This window comes from Saccopteryx bilineata, chromosome 1, assembly GCF_036850765.1.
Source record: "Saccopteryx bilineata isolate mSacBil1 chromosome 1, mSacBil1_pri_phased_curated, whole genome shotgun sequence".
Taxonomy (NCBI): domain Eukaryota; kingdom Metazoa; phylum Chordata; class Mammalia; order Chiroptera; family Emballonuridae; genus Saccopteryx; species Saccopteryx bilineata.
In genome coordinates, this window is record NC_089490.1 from 358,649,588 (window position 1) to 358,668,737 (window position 19,150).

The 19,150-nt window shown below is 37.4% G+C and overlaps 1 protein-coding gene across 3 annotated transcripts in view; it reads left to right on the forward strand.

Annotated features, from left to right (window-relative positions):
- The window catches only part of USP47 (ubiquitin specific peptidase 47), a 124,839-nt gene that overhangs the window by 56,682 nt on the left and 49,007 nt on the right, over positions 1 to 19,150 (forward strand). For all 3 annotated transcript variants that reach the window (XM_066250968.1, XM_066250969.1, XM_066250970.1), the window contains 3 exons: positions 662 to 811; positions 15,908 to 16,003; positions 16,080 to 16,232. In XM_066250968.1, coding sequence (XP_066107065.1) covers positions 662 to 811; positions 15,908 to 16,003; positions 16,080 to 16,232 — 399 coding nt within the window. The remainder of the gene's footprint in view (positions 1 to 661; positions 812 to 15,907; positions 16,004 to 16,079; positions 16,233 to 19,150) is intronic.

The window sequence follows — 19,150 nt, forward strand, 5'->3', positions numbered from 1 at the left end:
TTGGGGCAGAACAGCTCCAGTTGCTAAGTTTGGGGATGAAGTGAGAGATCCATTCTTTTAGGTGAAGATATTTTAAGGGAGATGGAGTTTAAGATTTTTTATTTTTATTTTCTATACATTTTTAAAACGTTAAAATCTTTCTTCTTAAAATTGTTTTATATATGTTACTAAATGCTAAAAGGTTTTGAGCTAACATATGATTTGAGAAATCAGAATATATTATTGTGAGAGTGGTGATATGCATATGTAAAGCTATAAAAACAGCCAGTTATTTAACTGTGTAATAATTAACATGCTTAAAGTTATAGATTAAGATGTACTTTCAACCTAATGAAAAGATATGAGGTTTAATAGTATCATAAATTGGTGACTGATTTCAACAGAACATTTTTTAATAGTGGGTTTTTTTTAATATATGAGAATTGAAGTAGATAATTTTTGTACATTGATTTTTCAATTAGTGCTAATCTAATTTAATTGATTTTTAGTTTTTATCAAACTTTGATTTTTTAATAGAATTTTAGACAAATGTTAAAGTTTTTTAAGATTTTAGTAAGAATTCATATCCTTTTGAAATTCATTTTTAAAAGCATGAATTGTTTTCACATTTTAAAAATTATTGTTAAGGAGCATTTTAAAGTGTAAATGTTCTTATTTTTAGGCTGATCTTATAAATGAACTGTATCAAGGCAAACTGAAGGACTACGTGAGATGTCTGGAATGTGGTTATGAGGGCTGGAGAATCGACACATATCTTGATATTCCATTGGTCATCCGCCCTTATGGGTCCAGCCAAGCATTTGCTAGTGTGGTGTGTACCTTTCCGCTGACTGCTTGTGTATCCATACACAGAATACATAATAGCACAGTGGTATAATCTATCATAAGGTAAGTATCATCCTAGATACACCTTCTTGGGTTGTTAGTCATTCCTGCATTTAAACTAGCAAAATCTAGAAGATTTTTGACCCTTCAGTGAGTCCTAATAGTGCATGTATAAGAGGGAAGGTGAATGCATATGTACTGCCTCATGGCTCAGTATTTTATTCTTTCTAATAGGTGAATAGACTATTTCACTTTGTTTTTGTTTTGTTTTGTTTTTTACTTCTAAATAGTCTGTTCTAGAAATACTGTTTTGTGGCCTTTTTTGCATTAGGGAGTACATTTTGTTTTGGGGACATTTTCCATACTTTTTTTTTTTTTTGTATTTTTCTGAAGTTGGAAACAGGGAGAGACAGACAGACTCCCGCATGCGCCCGACCGGGATCCACTCTGCACACCCACCAGGGGGTGATGCTCTGCCTCTCTGGGGCGTTGCCCCGCCGACCAGAGCCACTCTAGCGCCTGGGGCAGAGGCCAAGGAGCCATCCCCAGCGCCTGGGCCATCCTTGCTCCAGTGGAGCCTCGCTGCGGGAGGGGAGAGAGAGACAGAGAGGAAGGAGAGGGGGAGGGGTGGAGAAGCAGATGGGCGCTTCTCCTATGTGCCCTGGCCGGGAATCGAACCTGGGACTCCCACATGCCAGGCCAACGCTCTACCACTGAGCCAACCGGCCAGGGCCCATACATTTTTAAAACTGGAAAAATAACCTTTGATTTTATGATAAACAGAGGCCACATTTTAAAAGGAGCATCTCTATTCTAAAATTTAATTTAAATGTATGCATTGTAAAAGCACAGATAATTTGGAGAATTAGAGCAATATATGATTAATTTATATATTGAGTATCTAAGTGGGAGATTGTTTTCCTAGTGATCCTGTTACTCATTTCTTAATTGCTTTTTGGTAATTTTATTATTGCCTTTATCCTTATGTGTGTTTAGTTATATGGGAAGAGCTAAGTTGATATTTAAAACCGAGAGTATTCAGAAACATTTATTTAGAACCTACTATGAGCCAGGGGAAGATTTCAGACCTGAGACATCTTAAAAAGTAGAATTTCATCATGGTGTTATTTGGCTCTTAACTTTTGCTGACAGCTGATGGTAGCTCATAGCTAAAATCATTTTTCTAAAGCTGCTCCATACTTTATCTTCCAAAATAGTGTTTCTGTGTGATTTAGTCCTCTGGTCTCTAGGACAATTGATTCCCTCTGCTTTTTTCTCCTACTTTTATATGGCTCTTAGAAAATAATCAGAAAGAAGTTATGGAATCCATTAAGTGAAATCCAAAGTAAAAGAGAAGATCAGGCCTCCTCTCTTTCCTCCACTGTTTTTCAGTCTGCTTCCTAAATTTGAAATATTTTGTGAAGTGCTTAATAGTATCTGTTGTAAACTGCCATTCTAGGTATATGAGATTGGCTGTGGTTTGAGAAACTTTTGTTTCTCACTTTTGTTTTGCTTTATTTTGGCAGTTTAAGTTATAAGTGGCATACTGAAAAACCATTGGTTTTTCAGACAGTTAACACTTGTCTTTCAATGTTTTATTTTCTAACTCATTTTTAAATATTGACGTTTCTTTAGCAAAATATACTAGGGAAATATTTGATAGGTCCAAGTGATAATAGAATATTTTTTCTACTTTGTTTACGAAAGTATTTTTTATAAAGGATTTTTCATGTATAAGTTTAGTTTTTTTATATATTAATTGAATGTTGAGGAAGATAGTTTTTGTGTTTCAATGCAATGTTATATGTGAGTGTTCAGTCAATATAATTGCTTAGCTTATTTTTTTGTCCTGACTTACTCACCTACTGAATTACCACCACTCTCTTAAGTGCATTATAGACACAGCAGCAGAGCAATTTGGAGAATATTTTTAGAGAAGTGAAAAATGTCACATTTCTAAGTGAAATTCTCCAAAGGTATTATCCTCCATTGATACATTGATAGTGGTGGTGGTGGTGGTGGTGAAGATGGTGGTGAGTCAGTGGAAATTGGAAGTTACAGCTATGAGGCAGTATGTGAGCAGGTTTATAACACACATGCGCTAATAGGGCTTGCAGAAGGCAACTTAAAACTTCCTAGACTTTGCTGGAATCTCTTGAGGGAAATAATAGCAGGTGAAACTACCCAAGATAGGAGTTCTAAGGAGGATACTACCTTCAGAGAACTTTATTTAGAGGTAAGTGATTTCCCACTATTTTCTGAATTTGAAACCTATAACCTACACTTCTTAATCCACAGAAATCATCACACAGCATCTAAAATTAGTTTTATATCACTGCTTGCCATTGTGTATTTTGTTAATTTTGTGTGTTTTTAAAAAGTTGATATAAATGTAGATTGTAAAAATTAAGTTAAAAGGAACATTATGAAATCTCATTTAGTCTATATATAATATTTGGACTTGGTTTGAATTGAACTCTTTTTAATTTTATTTTCCTACTTTTAATTTTGGATTCTAGTATTTTTGTCTTGTATATATATATATGTACACACACAATATTAATGGCTATATATTCTGTTTATTGTATGTTCTGTTCAGTGAGCCACCATTTTATAAATATGTATATACAGTGAGGTTGAATAACACCTGATGTTTAATTTCAGACAGTTAAGGTTGAGGTTCTGTTAAAGTGTTTTTTTTTCTTTATTTAACTTTCATCTAAAACATCCAATTTCTGGAGTTGTTTTATTTCCATGTTCAAAGATTAAAATATGAATAAATGAACACTTAGCTAATTTAGCCTTAAAACATCTATAATAATTAGCCCTGGCCTGTTTGCTCAATGGATAGAGTATCGGTGTGGTATATGGATGTCCTGGGTTTGATTCTCAGTCAGGGCACACAAGAGAAGCAACCATCTGCTTTTTCCCCCCTTCCCTTACCCCTCTTCTTTTTCTCCTCTTGCAGCCAATGGGAGCATCAGCCCTGGGCACTGAGGATAGCTCAGTTGATCCAAGTGTGGCAGGCTCAGGCACTAAGAATAGATTGGTTGATTCGAGCATCAGCCCCAGATGAGGGTTGTCGGGTGGATTCCAGATGGGGAGCATGCAGGAGTCTGTCTCACCATCTCCCCTCCTTTTACTTAAAAAAAAAAAATCTATAATCAATTATATGATAGTTTTCATCATGATTAATAGGAGACTTTTTTAGTATATGTGCTGCCAAAGTGAGCACTAGAAGACTTTTTTAAAATGAGTATTAGAAATTACCTATAGTTTTAAAACTTTCTATCATAATATTTTCTTATTGAATTATTTTTTAATTATTATAGCTATATTTACTTAGTTTCTGGTCTTCATTTAACCTGGTCAAATAAGACATCAGTATTTAAGGGCTCCTTTGCCAATCTCTACCTCTCACATTGAATTCTGTTCAACCTAGTCTCTAACAGGATTTAACAGATGTTTGAGAGAGGGCTTCTTTGATTAAATTTGGGAAACTGTAACTATAATCTTCTTTGTGAAGTTCATAGTATGTATTTTAATTAAAATGCCCTAAGGATTCATGTAGTAGAGAAATTTGTTTAATTGTATTTAACCTAGCATTGTCTTTCTCTGTGGGACATCTTTAATATTTTAAAGGACATTTGGATTCTGAGGAACAGATTTTGGGAAGCACTGCATTAGATTTAGGTGATTTAAGGACTATTTCTACTTTGTTACATTAACATTTATGTCCTTGGGAGGTTGAAGGAGAGTGAGAATATTGAAATATATGTTTCAGTTTACTGTTGTTTTACATATTTTTTTATTACACCTAAAAAATTAGTATCAGCTGAAACATTGCTTGTATTAGTCTTTTTTAAAAAATTTGTTCTTAATGATTTATTAGGTAATTGGAACCTTTTATTTTCACTGATTTGAGCTGTCTATGTAAAACCAGTCTTTCTGAATTTTGTAACCAAAGAAATGTTGAATCTGCATATTGCCAGGCATATTTGAAAGCATATTATAAGGAGATAGTCCTAAATAATATATTCTAATGACACATAAAAAGTAGAAACATAATTTATATTGATTAATTATGAAAGCCTTTTTCACAAACTAAATGAAAAAGAAACTGGAAAAAAAAGCCTCATGTTTGATGTTAACAGAGGGGATGCTTTTCTACTTAACAGTAAAATTTTAAACACTATGTTTTATGGGTATCTTTTGTCATGTAACATATTTATTGAGTTGCCTACTCTGGCAGGCACTGTTCTAGGCCATTATCTAGTAGGATACTTTTATGCTGTTATTAGGTAAGTGCATTTCAATATCTGTTTATTATGACAAAAATGTGTTAAACAATCTGAAATGAGTTTGCTGTATAGTTCTATATAGTGTCTTTGAAAAGATTAGATTATATAAAAGTCTTTCTTTCATAAGTAAACATAGTTTAATGGCTAGTTTAAAGTTTTGAATAGTAAATTGTTAAATTTATAAGTATTTATGAAATCATAAGCTTTTCAAGTGTTTACTGTAAGCAAGTTTATACCATAAGACATACACCCAGATTTAACAGGTGATTTGGACATTTTTATATGGCTGGCTCAGAGTGGTCCAAATCTATAAGCATTACATAAAGATAAATTGCTTCAGACTCGACCCTTGGTTTTCCAGGAATTTTGTTTTTTTGGACATAGTGGGAACCAGTTTAAAAAGTGGCAACTTCTGCTTTCAGGAAAATGGGGTAGATGTACAATTTCACTATTTCCTCCGCTGAAACAACTGAAAAATCTTGAACATTGTATGTAAAACAGACATATGAAGATTCTGAATGGTGGTGAAAAGCCATAAAGATCAGGCACCTCAGGGTTCAAGGAATGACATGGTGGTGGATTCCTTGAATTTTCTTTTCCCATAATATATCCCATACTTGGGGCTGAGGAAATTGACAACCTGGAAACAACAACAGACACAGATGAAAAAGCCTGCTTTTTCTAATCAAAAGACCAGGAATAGGACATTCTAGTAAGGCCCAAAGCTTTTTATACAATAACTGCCCTGCTTAAGCCAAACTCGACAGAAAGACCTTGCTTGGCCCCTGCCCCCAATCATGCAAGCCAGGTCCTAAATTTCCACCTTCATCAATTTGAACAGTTCTCCAACCCCACACTAGGGTGATTTCAGAGAAGGCTGAGTAGCCAACCAGGAGTTTATTCTGTGCGAGGCAGTAACAAACCTCAATGCCATTCTCCTGTTTTCTTGGTTCACTGTCACTAGAGACCAAAGGGGAGCTTGGCCTTCAACTTCCATCTGACAGTATGGAAGTGCTCCTTCTACTCCCCACTGGAGTGATGCCCGGTGGAAGAGAATCAGGATTTTTACCACCTCTCCTCACAGCCAAGGTGATATTAGCAGAGGCTGACTAAGCAGCCAGAATCTATACCCTTGCCCAATAGTAATGAGGAGCTCTTCCCCACCTCAGATGTCAACTGATGCCCAGTGTGAAACCTAGACTTCTGCTTCCACCTGACAGCAATGAGACAGGGATCTTTTCCCCAGCTAAAGCAGTGTCAAAGGAACTAGCTAAACCAGGAGATTTAAATAGGATCCAGAATGCCCCAAATGTTCAGGTTTCAATAAAAAAATAAACCACTCTACATACTAAGAACCAAGAAATCTTCATTTTGAATGAAAGAAGAGACAATCAGTAGACATAAGCACTGATATTAGACTTATCTGACAAATATTTTAAAGTAACCACCATAGAACTACTTCAACAAGAGATCCCAGACCCACTTGCAACAAATGAGAATACAGAAAGTCTCCAGGAAGAAGTAGCAGATATAAAGAAAAATGAAATAACAGAAAACTCAATGGGTAGACTCAGCAGCAGAATGGAGGAGAGTGGAAAGCATCAGTGAAACTCACTTGAAGATAGAACAATGGAAACTTTCTCACCCAATCTAAACAGCAGAGAGAAATAGACCAGAAAAATAAAAAAGTTCCTCAGAGACTGATGGGATTGTGTAGCAAAATATCTAACGTTTTGTGCCACTGCAGTTCTAAAATGAGAGAAAAAAGGCAGGGCTGAAAATACTCAAAGATAGAATGGCTGAACTACCCAAAATTGGCAAAAAGCATAAACCTTCAGATCCAAGAAGCTGAGCAAACCTCAGATAGGATAATACAAAAGAATCTACACCAAGTCCAAGTATAGTCAAACTTCTGAAAACTAAAGATAAAGAAAATACCTAGAAAGCATCCAGTGAGAAGGCACCCTTTCTTATAGGGGAAAACCATTCTGATTTTTCATAAGTAGATTTGTCACCAAAAACTATGGAGGCCAGAGGGAAGTGGCACAATTTTCAGGTGGGTGTTGAAAGAAAGAACTATCAAGTAGAGCCTTAGATCCAGTGAAAATATTCTTCAGGAATGAAGGGGAAATCAAACATTCTTGGAAGAGAGAGAGCACTAAGAGAATTTGTCACCAGCAAACCTAACTTTAAAGAATGGCTACTAAAGAAATTACTCTAAACAGAAAGAGCATGATAAAAGGTATCTTGGAACATTAGAAATGAAAAAAACATGTTAAGCAAAAATTTGGGTAAATAGAATTGGCTTTTCTTCTCCTTCTTTCATAAATTATGTGTAAGAGTTGAACCAAAATTATCACACTGATGTGATTCTAAATATGTACAGGAAATGTTTGAGACTGTTACATGAGGGAGAGGGTGAGAAGACATAAAGGTAGGTAAGGTTTTTTCTCTTCTTCACTTGAACTAGTAAAAGGATGGCACCATTATATATATATATATAATGCCTAGAAAACTACTTTATAGAGAGGTACATTCAAAACAGTATAGATAAATCAAAATAGAATTCAAAAAATACTTAAATAATCCACAGGAAGTCAGGAGAAACAATCTAAAATAGAGAACTTAGTTATGTATGAATGGTCTAATTATACCAACTAAAAGGTAGAGATTAGTATATTATATAAATATTTTAAAAAATGACCCAGTAGAATGCAGTAGAATCTCTGTTCAAATATATTGGTATTGGCAAGAGGGGGGCATTATGTAATTGTAAAAGGATCAGTCTATCAAGAAGACAGCAATCCTAAATTTGTATGTACCAAATAATAGAGCTGCAAAATATATGAAGCAAAAACTGCTCAAACGAAAAAAATTGACAAATCTACAACTATAGTTGGGGACTTTAATGCCCCTTTCTCAATAATTGATAGTTAGAACCTCTAGACAGCAAAAATACAGTACTCAATAATATTATAAACCAACAGAGTCTAATCAACACTTACAAAATGCTGCACTCTGTGATGAGTCTTACCTTAATACTAAGCCAGACAAAGACAGTTAAAGCAAAACAAACAAAAGTTATGTCTAAGCCAGTGTGCTTAACGAATATAGATAGGAAAATCCTTACCAAAATGTTAGCAGATAGAGTAAGTAATATAAGAATTGTATACCATGGCCGGCCCTGCCCAATTCACTCAGTGGTAGAGCGTCGGCCTGGTGTGTGGAAGTTCCGGGTTCGATTCCCGGCCAGAGCACACAGGAGAAGCGCCCATCTGCTTCTCCACCCCTCCCCCTCTTCTTCCTTTCTGTCTCTCTCTTCCCCTCCCGCAGCAAGGCTCCATTGGAGCAAAGTTGGCTCAGACACTGAGGATGGCTCCATGGCCTCTGCCTCAGGTGCTAGAATGACTCAGATTGCAGCAAAGCAGCGCCCCAGATGGGCAGAGCATCGCCCCCTAGTGGGTATGCCTGTGGATCCAGGTCGTGTGCATACCTACCCCCCCCCCTCACTTTGGAAAAATACAAACAAAAAAAATTTGTATACCATGGCCAAGTAGACTTCATTCCAGGGATTCAAGGCTGATCACTATTTTTAAAAATCAATGAGTTAATCTTACCAAAAGAGGAAAAGTTGCATGATCCTATTAATTGACTCAGAAAAAGCAGTAAATTCAATAAACACTCATGGTAAAAACTCAGAAAACTAGGATAGGGTAATTTTCACAACTTGATAAACATTTTAGAAACCTACAGCTCACCCCTTTAAATGTAATTTTTAAAAAAACCAAAACCCTGCAGCTAACACAGCACTTCACAGTAGAGACTGAATGTTTCCACTTCAAATGTCAAGAATGTCTGCTCTCAACATTCTTAATTCAATATAGTACTGGAAGTCCTAGCCAACACAGTAAGGCAAGAAGAGGAAATGAAAAGCATACCAATTAGAGGAAGAAATTAAATTGTTCCCAGCCCTGTTTTTAGATAATTTTTTATGTAAAAAATTCCTAGATAAAATAAGTGAGTTTAGCAAGGTAGCAGCTTATAAAATAAACTTAGAAAAATCAATTGTATTTCAAAATATTAGCAAAGAACATGTGGAAAGTGAAATTAAAAGTATAGTACCAATTTATAGTTGTGGAAAACAATCTTAGGTGTAAATCCAACAAAGATACACTATTAGACCTGTGTTAGAAACTACAGACTCTGAACAGAATACTTACAAAAACGGAGAGACATGCTGTGCTCATTGATCAGAAGATTCAGCATAGTAAAGATGTACATTCTTCCCCAAATTAGTTTGAATGCGCTTTCTTTCAAAATGTGGCAAGATTTTTGATGATATAGTCAAGTTCATTCTAAAATTTATGTAGAAGGCAAAGGAACTAAAATAGCTAGAATTTTGGAAAAGAAGAGTGAAGTTGAAGAAATCTATCCACCTGATTTCAAGACTTGTATAGCTATAGTGGTACTGGTGGAGGGATAGACAAAATAGATTAGTGGAACACAATGGAAAACACAATTAGATTCAACATACTTGATTTTTGAGAAAGACACAAAAGTGGTTAAATGGAGGAAGGATGTTCTTTTCAAATATGGTGTTGGAACAGTTGGGCATCCATATGTACAAAGAACATCTACTTAACCCTTTGAGTAGTACGAACGTTCATGTATGTCCTTGTGCCTCCTGACTGTCCAGAGTACAATAGTACAAAAATTTTTATTTTAAAAATGTGTAAGGCGGCCCTGGCCGGTTGGCTCAGCAGTAGAGCGTCGGCCTAGCGTGCGGAGGACCCGGGTTCGATTCCCGGCCAGGGCACATAGGAGAAGCGCCCATTTGCTTCTCCACCCCTCCGCCGCGCTTTCCTCTCTGTCTCTCTCTTCCCCTCCTGCAGCCAAGGCTCCATTGGAGCAAAGATGGCCCCGGGCGCTGGGCATGGCTCTGTGGCCTCTGCCTCAGGCGCTAGAGTGGCTCTGGTTGCAATATGGCGACGCCCAGGATGGGCAGAGCATCGCCCCCTGGGGGGCAGAGCACCGCCCCTGGTGGGCGTGCCGGGTGGATCCCGGTCGGGCGCATGCGGGAGTCTGTCTGACTGTCTCTCCCTGTTTCCAGCTTCAGAAAAATGAAGAAAAAAAAAAAAATGTGTAAGGCGCCTGCCCCGGCGGTGATGCAGTGGATGGAGCGTCGGACTGGGACATGGAAGATCCCGGTTCGAGACCCTGAGGTCGCCAGCTTGAGCACAGGCTCATCTGGTTTGAGCGGGGCTCGCTGGCTTGAGCCCAAGGTCGCTGGCTGGAGCAAGGGGTCACTCGGTCTGCTGTGGCCCTGCGGTCAAGGCACATGTGAGAGATCAATCAGTGAACAACTAAGGAGCAGCAATGAAGAATTGATATTTCTCATCTCTCTCCTTTCCTATCTGTCTGTCCCTCTCTCTGGCTCTCTCTCTGTCTCTGCCGCAAAAATAAAATAAAATAAAAATAAATTTTAAAAAATGTGTAAGGCAACATTAAAAAATGGCAAATGTATGTTCTTCTTGTTTCCATAAATTAGTTATCAAACAAACCTGATTTTAAGTTAATAAAACTGGAACTGGAACTAATTTTATTTTTTGAAAAACAACTCACTCCCGGGGCTCAGCGAGCATTAAAAAAAACAAAACAAAAAACCTACTCAGCCTGACCTGTGGTGGCGCAGTGGATAAAACTTCGACCTGGAACGCTGAGGTCGTTGGTTCAAAACCCTGGGCTTGCCTGGTCAAGGCACATATGGGAGTTGATGCTTTCTGCTCCTCCCTTCTCTCTCTCTCTCTCTCTCTCTCTCTCTCTCTCTCTCTCTCCTCTCTAAAATGAATAAATAAATAAAGTTTAAAAAAAAACTACTCAAAGGGTTAATCCTCACATCATGTACTGGAATTGACTCAAAATAGATCATAGATTTAAAGTATGAAGTTACAAACTTTAGAAATATAAACAATAAAGAAGTCTTCCAGACCTAGGGTGAAGCATATGAGTTCTTAGATTTGATACCAAAGTGCAGTCTAACCTGACTGGTGGTGGCTCAGTGGATAGAGAGTCTGCCTGGGTTGCTGAGGTTCCAGGTTCAAAATCCCAAGGTTGCTGTTTGAGCATGGGCTCGTCTGGCTTGAATGCAGGCTCACCAGCTTTAGTGTGGGGTCACCAGCTTGAGTGTGGGATCAGTGACATGATCCTAAGGTCACTGGCTCGATCAAGGGGTCACTGGCTTGGCTGGAGCCCCTTGGTCAAGGCATGAATGAGAAGCAACCAGTGAACAACTAAGGTGCCGTGACTGTGAGTTGATGCTTCTCATCTCTCTCCCTTCCTGTCTTAAAAAAAAAATGCAATTCATAAAGGAAAAATTGAGAAGTCAGAACTCAAAATTAAAACTTTGGTCTTTGAAAGGTCATAGAAAGAGGATAAAAATAGAAGCTGAATATACTTGCAAACCACATTTCTAACAACCAATTTATAAGATATATAAAGAAGTCTCAAACACAGTAGCAATAAAAACCTCTAGTAATCCATTTTGACAATTGGCAAAATACATAAACATTTCAGTAATGAGGATATACAAATGTTAAATAAAGACAGGAAAAGATGTTCAATGTCACTAGGGAAATACAAATTTAAACCACAATGAGGATATCATTCTCAACCAACAGAATGACTAAAATGAAAAATAATGACAGCATTAAAACCTTGTGACAGTGTGGACAAACTCAATATTTGGTGGGAATGAGAAATGTCACAGATAGTTTCTTATAAAACTAAACACATAATTACCATAAACTTCAGCAATTGTACTCTTGGTTATTTATCCCAGGGAAGTGAAAACTTGTGTTCACACAAATCCTGTACACAAATTATCATAGCATCTTTATCTTAATATTCCAAAGCTGGAATCAGCCCAGTTGTCCTTCAACAAGTGAGTGATTAACAAACTTGTACATACAAATCATAGAATACTACTCAGTAATAAAAAGGAACAAATTATCAAGAAACCTAAAAGAAGAAAGTACAGGCCAAGGATTTAATATCCAGCTAAGTGTTTCTTCAGTTAGCATTGTGATACAAAACCAATTTTGAACATTGAAGAACTCATTGAATGTTATAATCATGAGCCCTTCCTGTGGAGTTTATTAGAGAATGACCTCCATCCAACAGGATCATTGGGGAAACTCCAGCAAAGGACTGTGTGTATTTGATTTATTGAATTGTAGAAGTAAGGACTAAATTTTCAGAGTGTGGGGACATGGGTAGAAGAATAATATGAAATATTAGACAAAGGACAAAAAAATACTAAGAAAACAAAGGGAAAGGAGAATAAGATCATAGACTGTTGAATAGGTGGCAAGTACCATTTAGAATTGGCAGACTGAAAACTACAAGCATGAGTAAGAAAAAAGGGAAAAAATAAAAGGATGAAGGGCAATAACAAAAGTATAAATGCACTACACAAAAATTACAGATCTTTCTAAATAACCAAAAGATAAAGAAGCAAACATATTACATATAGAAAAGAACATAGTAAATGTTACTTAATACAATTATAATAGACAACAGTGACCAAGATGAAACAGCAGTGATATCAAATATGAATGGGCTTAAATTTTCTGATAAAAGAAAAAGATTTTCGGCCCTGGCCGGTTGGCTCAGCGGTAGAGCGTCGGCCTAGCGTGCGGAGGACCCGGGTTCGATTCCTGGCCAGGGCACATAGGAGAAGCGCCCATTTGCTTCTCTAACTCTCCGCTGCGCCTTTCTCTGTCTCTCTCTTCCCCTCCCGCAGCCAAGGCTCCATTGGAGCAAAGATGGCCCGGGCGCTGGGGATGGCTCTGTGGCCTCTGCCCCAGGCGCTAGAGTGGCTCTGGTCGCAACATGGCGATGCCCAGGATGGGCAGAGCATCGCCCCCTGGTGGGCAGAGCGTCGCCCCATGGTGGGCGTGCCGGGTGGATCCCGGTCGGGCGCATGCGGGAGTCTGTCTGACTGTCTCTCCCTGTTTCCAGCTTCAGAAAAAAAAAAAAGAAAAAGATTTTCAAGTTGTCTCATAAAAGCAAACATTATGTTAGAATTTGGTTTAAGCAAGGCCTGACCTGTGGTGGCGCAATGGATAAAATATTGACCTTGAATGTTGAGGTCACCATTTTGAAACCCTTGACTTGTTGGTCAAGGCATATATAAGAGAAGTAGATACTACAAGTTGATGCTTCCTGCTTCTCCCCCAAGTTTCTTTTCTCTATATCCCCTCTCTCTAGAATAAAGTAGAATCGTTCTTTAAAATCTTTTTTATTTTTATTTTTCTGAAGTGAGAAGTGGGGAGGCAGAGAGAAAGACTCCCATATGCACCCAACCAAGATCCACCCGGCAAGCCCACTAGGGGGCGACGCTCTGCCCATCTGGGCCATTACTCTTTTGCAACCAGAGCAATTCTAGCACCTGAGGCGGAGGCCACAGAGCTATCCTCAGTGCCCGGGCCAACTTTGCTCCCATGGAGCCTTGGCTGCAGGAGGGGAAGACGGAGATAGACAGAAAGGAAAAGGGAAGGGATGGAGAAGCAGAAGGGCTATTCTCCTGTGTGCCCTGGCCGGGAATTGAACCTGGGACTTACACACAACGGGCCAACGGTCTACCACTGAGCCAACCAGCCAGGGCCCTTTTACAGATTTCTTATTAGCTTGAAAAGGGAAGAATAACTGTATAGTAGAAAACTGAAGAATATCCTGACTGTGATTAAAGTGAATGCCACTAATAAGGAGTACAGGAGCATGATGGCCTGCAACTGTGATACACTTAAAAGGAAATACCATTGTAGTCTCGAAAGGAATGCATAATCATGATCTAATCATGAGGAAAATCAGAGAAGCCCAAATTATGGAACATTGTATAAAATAAATGGCCTCTACAAAAATGTATTAATGCCATGAAAGAAAGGCTTTGGGCTGTTAAAGAAAAAAAGGAATCTGAAGAGATAGCCAGCTGGTGCAATCTGAGCCTGAATTTCCTTCTATATTGGAAGGGCAGAAATGCTGTTACAGACATTTTTAGAATTAGAATGTGGATGGACAGAAGCACTTTCTCAATATTAAATTTTTCTGAGTTTGATAACTAATGTTTAAGAATATTCTTGTTCTTAAAAGGTCACATTGAAGTAAGTATTAAGAGGAAAAGCATAAAATATACATGTATATGGGTGGGATAATGATAAAGCAAAGGTAGCAAAATGTTAACGTTGGTGAGTCTAATTAAATAGCTAATGGGAATTTTCTGTTCTTTAAACTTTTCTCAGGGTTAAAAAAATACATATATAAGCTCTGGGCATAAACTGTAAGCCAGAGACCAATATACATACACCTTAGCCTAGCATGGTAGAATTTGAGTAAGATAATTTTTCACTCTTCCTCCTCCCCTAACCCACCCTCCGATTCTTTATTTGTTTCAGATATTGAATATTTTACCAATTCAAATTACCTCCATTTGGAAAACAACGAATTTGATGTTGTTCTGTGTTTAGCTATATATGTGATTTTTCTGAAAGTTTATTTTACTCTTTTTAAAGAATCTATTTTTTATGCTTAAAATATACTTTAGAGAAAAAAATCTTTTTCTAAATGTGTCCTTTTCTGTGACTTCCAGTAAAATGCTTGGTCATGTGGAAAACCCCTGGGTCTCCCCATCTTTGGTCTTCTTGTAATTTTGAGAACAAATAGAGGATGGATGAAGTTAGGAATATTTTGAATATATTTTCATATCTTTAATCTCTTTTCAATGAACTATGTCATACTTTGTGCATGGTAGTTTTTTAAGCTTTGGCAGCTATTTTACGACTAAGTCCATTTTGTCAGATCAATCTCATCTGTCTTTTGAGGAACAACAGAAATATTTGAAAATACTTCTTAATGATTCCACTTCTTTTTTATTATATCAAATAAATGTGTGTTGTCAATAGTTCTACTTAGACTGTATGGAGAAGAGATGACATCAAATGAAATTTGAGATTATGAAACTTATATGTTGTATTAACTAAAATTTGTTTTTTCAATTGTAAAAAATTATTAATTAAAAATTAATTTAATGCCCATTAATTCTTCAACAGTATTCATACTAAATGTTTTGCTTCTGTCCTAAGGCTGTATGGAGAAAAGAGAACCACATGGTACACTAGGTGAACAAGCCAGGAGCTCTCATTATACATTTCAAATGGAGCAGTATCTGACATGCAGTGAGAAGAATGCACATTGATTTTCAACCTTTATACTAGTGCAGTGGTGGATAACTGGTTGAATCTAAATATAGTCATTAAGTATAATTATTAGATTTTTAAGTGTATGGATACTGTGAATTCTTCATAGTTCTGTGTTATTTACTGTACAGTTTTAAAACATCTTTTACAAGAAGATTGAAATGATGCATGCAACTGCTTTTCTAAGAAGTATGGAATTACTTTTTAATCTAAAGACCGAGGATTTTTATTAGATATTTAGGCAAACACCACTATGCAAAGTCAGTAAAATCTAGGTAAAATAACTGATGTGCAATACTAGGAAAGGCGGATCTCATACAGTATGAAATAAGTAATTACCTTTTTGCTCAGTTTTTATAATGATAACATTTTGTTGATTTTGTGTATTTTCCTTTTTGCATTTTGAGTTCCTAATTTTCTAGGCATTCTATTATAAGTATTTTGGTAATTGCAATGTTTTTTGTATTCAGAACTTTGTCATTAATATTATAATACTAAGTAATTATGAAACAAATTTTTTCTCTCTAGGAAGAAGCACTGCATGCATTTATTCAGCCAGAGATCCTGGATGGCCCAAATCAATATTTTTGTGAACGTTGTAAAAAGAAATGTGATGCACGAAAGGTAGATGCCAGATAGAAATTAATACTTAAATATCTGAGATAATAGTCAGTGTTTAATAGGTCCCTCTTTTTTTTAGGGTCTTCGGTTTTTGCATTTTCCTTATCTGCTGACCTTACAATTGAAAAGGTTTGATTTTGATTATACAACCATGCACAGGATTAAATTGAATGATCGGATGGCATTTCCCGAAGAGCTAGATATGAGTACGTTTATTGATGTTGAAGACGAGGTAAATGTTTTTGTATTTTCTTCTTGTAAGATGTTTATCATTAATCCATTTGGTTAGTTGTGTTTAAAAGAACTATTTTGGGTAACTTAACACTGATGTTTAGACTATGTTCTTCATGGAAGCCTTTACTTATTTTCTGATCCCAAGTTCTATAAAAAGAGCTAACTTTGCATAAGCTTTTCCAGTCTGCCAAATTATATTTTGAATATCCTTGCTTGATCAGAGTAACTTATATTATTTGAAAAGACAAAAAAAGACCTAAAACTCTGGAATTATTTCTTTAATTTGAGAAATAATCTTACGTTTCATAACTTTCTCAGTTATTGAAACAGACCAGTCTAGAAGTGGGCTTCACTTGTACATAAAAAGCATAGAACAAATATATATGAGTGAATGAATGAGCAAACTGGATTGGATCGCCTTGATTTCTTATATTTCTCTTAGTGTCTTTTTCAAGGATTAAAGTGTGTGGGTTATTCTCATTTAAAGTTTGCCTGCTCTTCAGTTGACTAGATTAGAAAGCTTAGAAAAGAAATGTATTTTGTCAGTTTCTATTTTCTTTTTTTCTTTTTCTTTTTTCTATTTAGACAATTAAATTTAACAGGGTGACATTGGTCAACTAGAGCACATATACAGTTTGTCCATAAAGTCATGGTGCACTTTTTACCAGTCACAGGAAAGCAACGAAAGATGATAGAAATGTGAAATCTGCACCAAATAAAAGGAAAACTCTCCCAGTTTCATACCTATTCAGTGCAGTTCGATGTGGGCTCACGCACAGATTTTTTTAGGGCTCCTTAGGTAGCTATCCCGTATAGCCTCTACAGACTCGTCACTGACTGATGGCCTACCAGAACGGGGTTTCTCCACCAAACTGCCAGTTTCCTTCAACTGCTTATCCCACCGAGTAATGTTATTCCTATGTGGTGGCACTTTGTTATAAACGCACCGAAATTCACGTTGCACTTTGGTCAGGATTCAAATTTAGCGAGACACAGAACACACTGAACTTTCCTCTGTACCGTGCACATATCGACTGGCATGGCCGTGGGCTGCTCCGCTGTATACACTGTGTTACGTTACGCCATCATTTGCACATGCGCACATGCTGCCACATCATCCTACAGAAACTGGGAGAGTTTTCCTTTTATTTGGTGCAGATTTCAAATTTCTATCGTCTTTTGTTGCTTTCTTGTGATCAGTCAAAAGTGCACCATGACTTTATAAACACACTGTATTTAGAGAAAACATCTCCACATCATTTGGACAGTTGATCATGCCTTATACCCATCATCCAAAGTCAAATCATTCTTCTTCATCCTATATTTTGTTTCTTTAAGCCCCTCCCCCTCCTCCAACCCCCTCCCTCTCTTCCCTTCCCCTCCCCCCGGCAACCACTGTACTTTTATCTATGTCCATGAGTCTCAATTTTGTGTCCCACCTATGTATGGAATCATATAGTTCTTAGCTTTTTCTGATTTGTTTCACTCAGTATAATGTTATCAAGGTCCATCCATGTTGTTGTAAATGGCACTATGTCATTTCTTATGGCTGAGTAGTATTCCACTGTATATGTGTACCAAATCTTCTTGATCCAATTCTCTATTGAAGGGCATTTTGGCTGTTTCCATGTCTTGGCCACTGTGAACAATGCTGCGATGAACATGGGTCTGCATGTGTCTTTACGTACCCATGTTTTCGAGTTTTGCGGGTATACACACAGTAGAGGGATTGCTGAATCATATGGTAGTTCTACAGTGGTACCTTGAGATATGAGCAGTCCAACATACAATTTTTTAAGATATGAGCTGCGACTCGGTCCATCCATATTTTTGTTCGAGATCTGAGCAAAATTCTGAGATATGAGTCGTGATTCTGGAAGCTGCCGCTAGTTGGCGCATTGGCGCACGGGTCCAGTATTGGCAGCACAACACCCAACATATCATTCTTTCTCACATGTTACCCTCAGAATCAAGTCTAATCTCGTGCTCTGTACTCGTTCTTGAATCATTCTTGTATTTTTTTACTAACTTTTTGTGTGCTATCATGGGGCCTAAGAGAGTGAGTGTAAAGGACAGTGGTGAGAAGAAGAAGAGAATGATGTCGATAGAAGTAAAGCAAGAAAGAATAGAAAAACAGCATGGTGTACATGTGATTGAACTGGCAAGGCTGTATGACCGCAATACATCTACAATTTGTACCATCCTTAACAAAAGGATGCCATCAAAAGTGCAAATTCAGCAAAAGGAACTACAATTCTGTCCCAATCAAGGACAAATATCCATGAAGAAATGGAGAAGCTTCTGCTGGTGTGGGTGAAAAAGAACCCACAGGAGATACAGTGACAGAGACTATAATATGTGAAAAGGCACATATTATTTACTATGACTTGAAGAAGAAAGAACCATCAACCTCAAAAGAGGCAGCAGAAGATATGTTTTAGGCAAGTCATGGCTAATTTGAAAATTTCAAGAAGAGATCTGGCATCCACTTGGTGGTGAGGCATGGTGAAGCTGCGAGTGCTGATGTTAAGAGCTGAGGAGTACATTGCATGTTTTGCTGCGCTTATCGCAAAGGAGGGCTACATCCCCCAACAAGTATTCAACTGTGACAAAACCGGATTGTTTTGGAAAAAAAATGCCCCAGAGGACTTTCATCACCACAGAGGAGAAGAAGCTGCCAGGCCATAAACCCATGAAGGACCATCTGACCCTTGCATTGTGTGCAAATTCTAGCAGTGACTGTAAAGTAAAGCCACTGCTAGTGTATCATTCCTAAAATCCTCAAGCCTTGAAGACTCATAAGATTCTTAAAGAAAAACTGCAGGTTATGTGGCGTGCCAATGCTAGGGCATGGGTTACGCAGTAGTTTGTTGTTTTTTTTCCTGAAGTTGGAAACGGGGAGGCAGTCAGACAGAC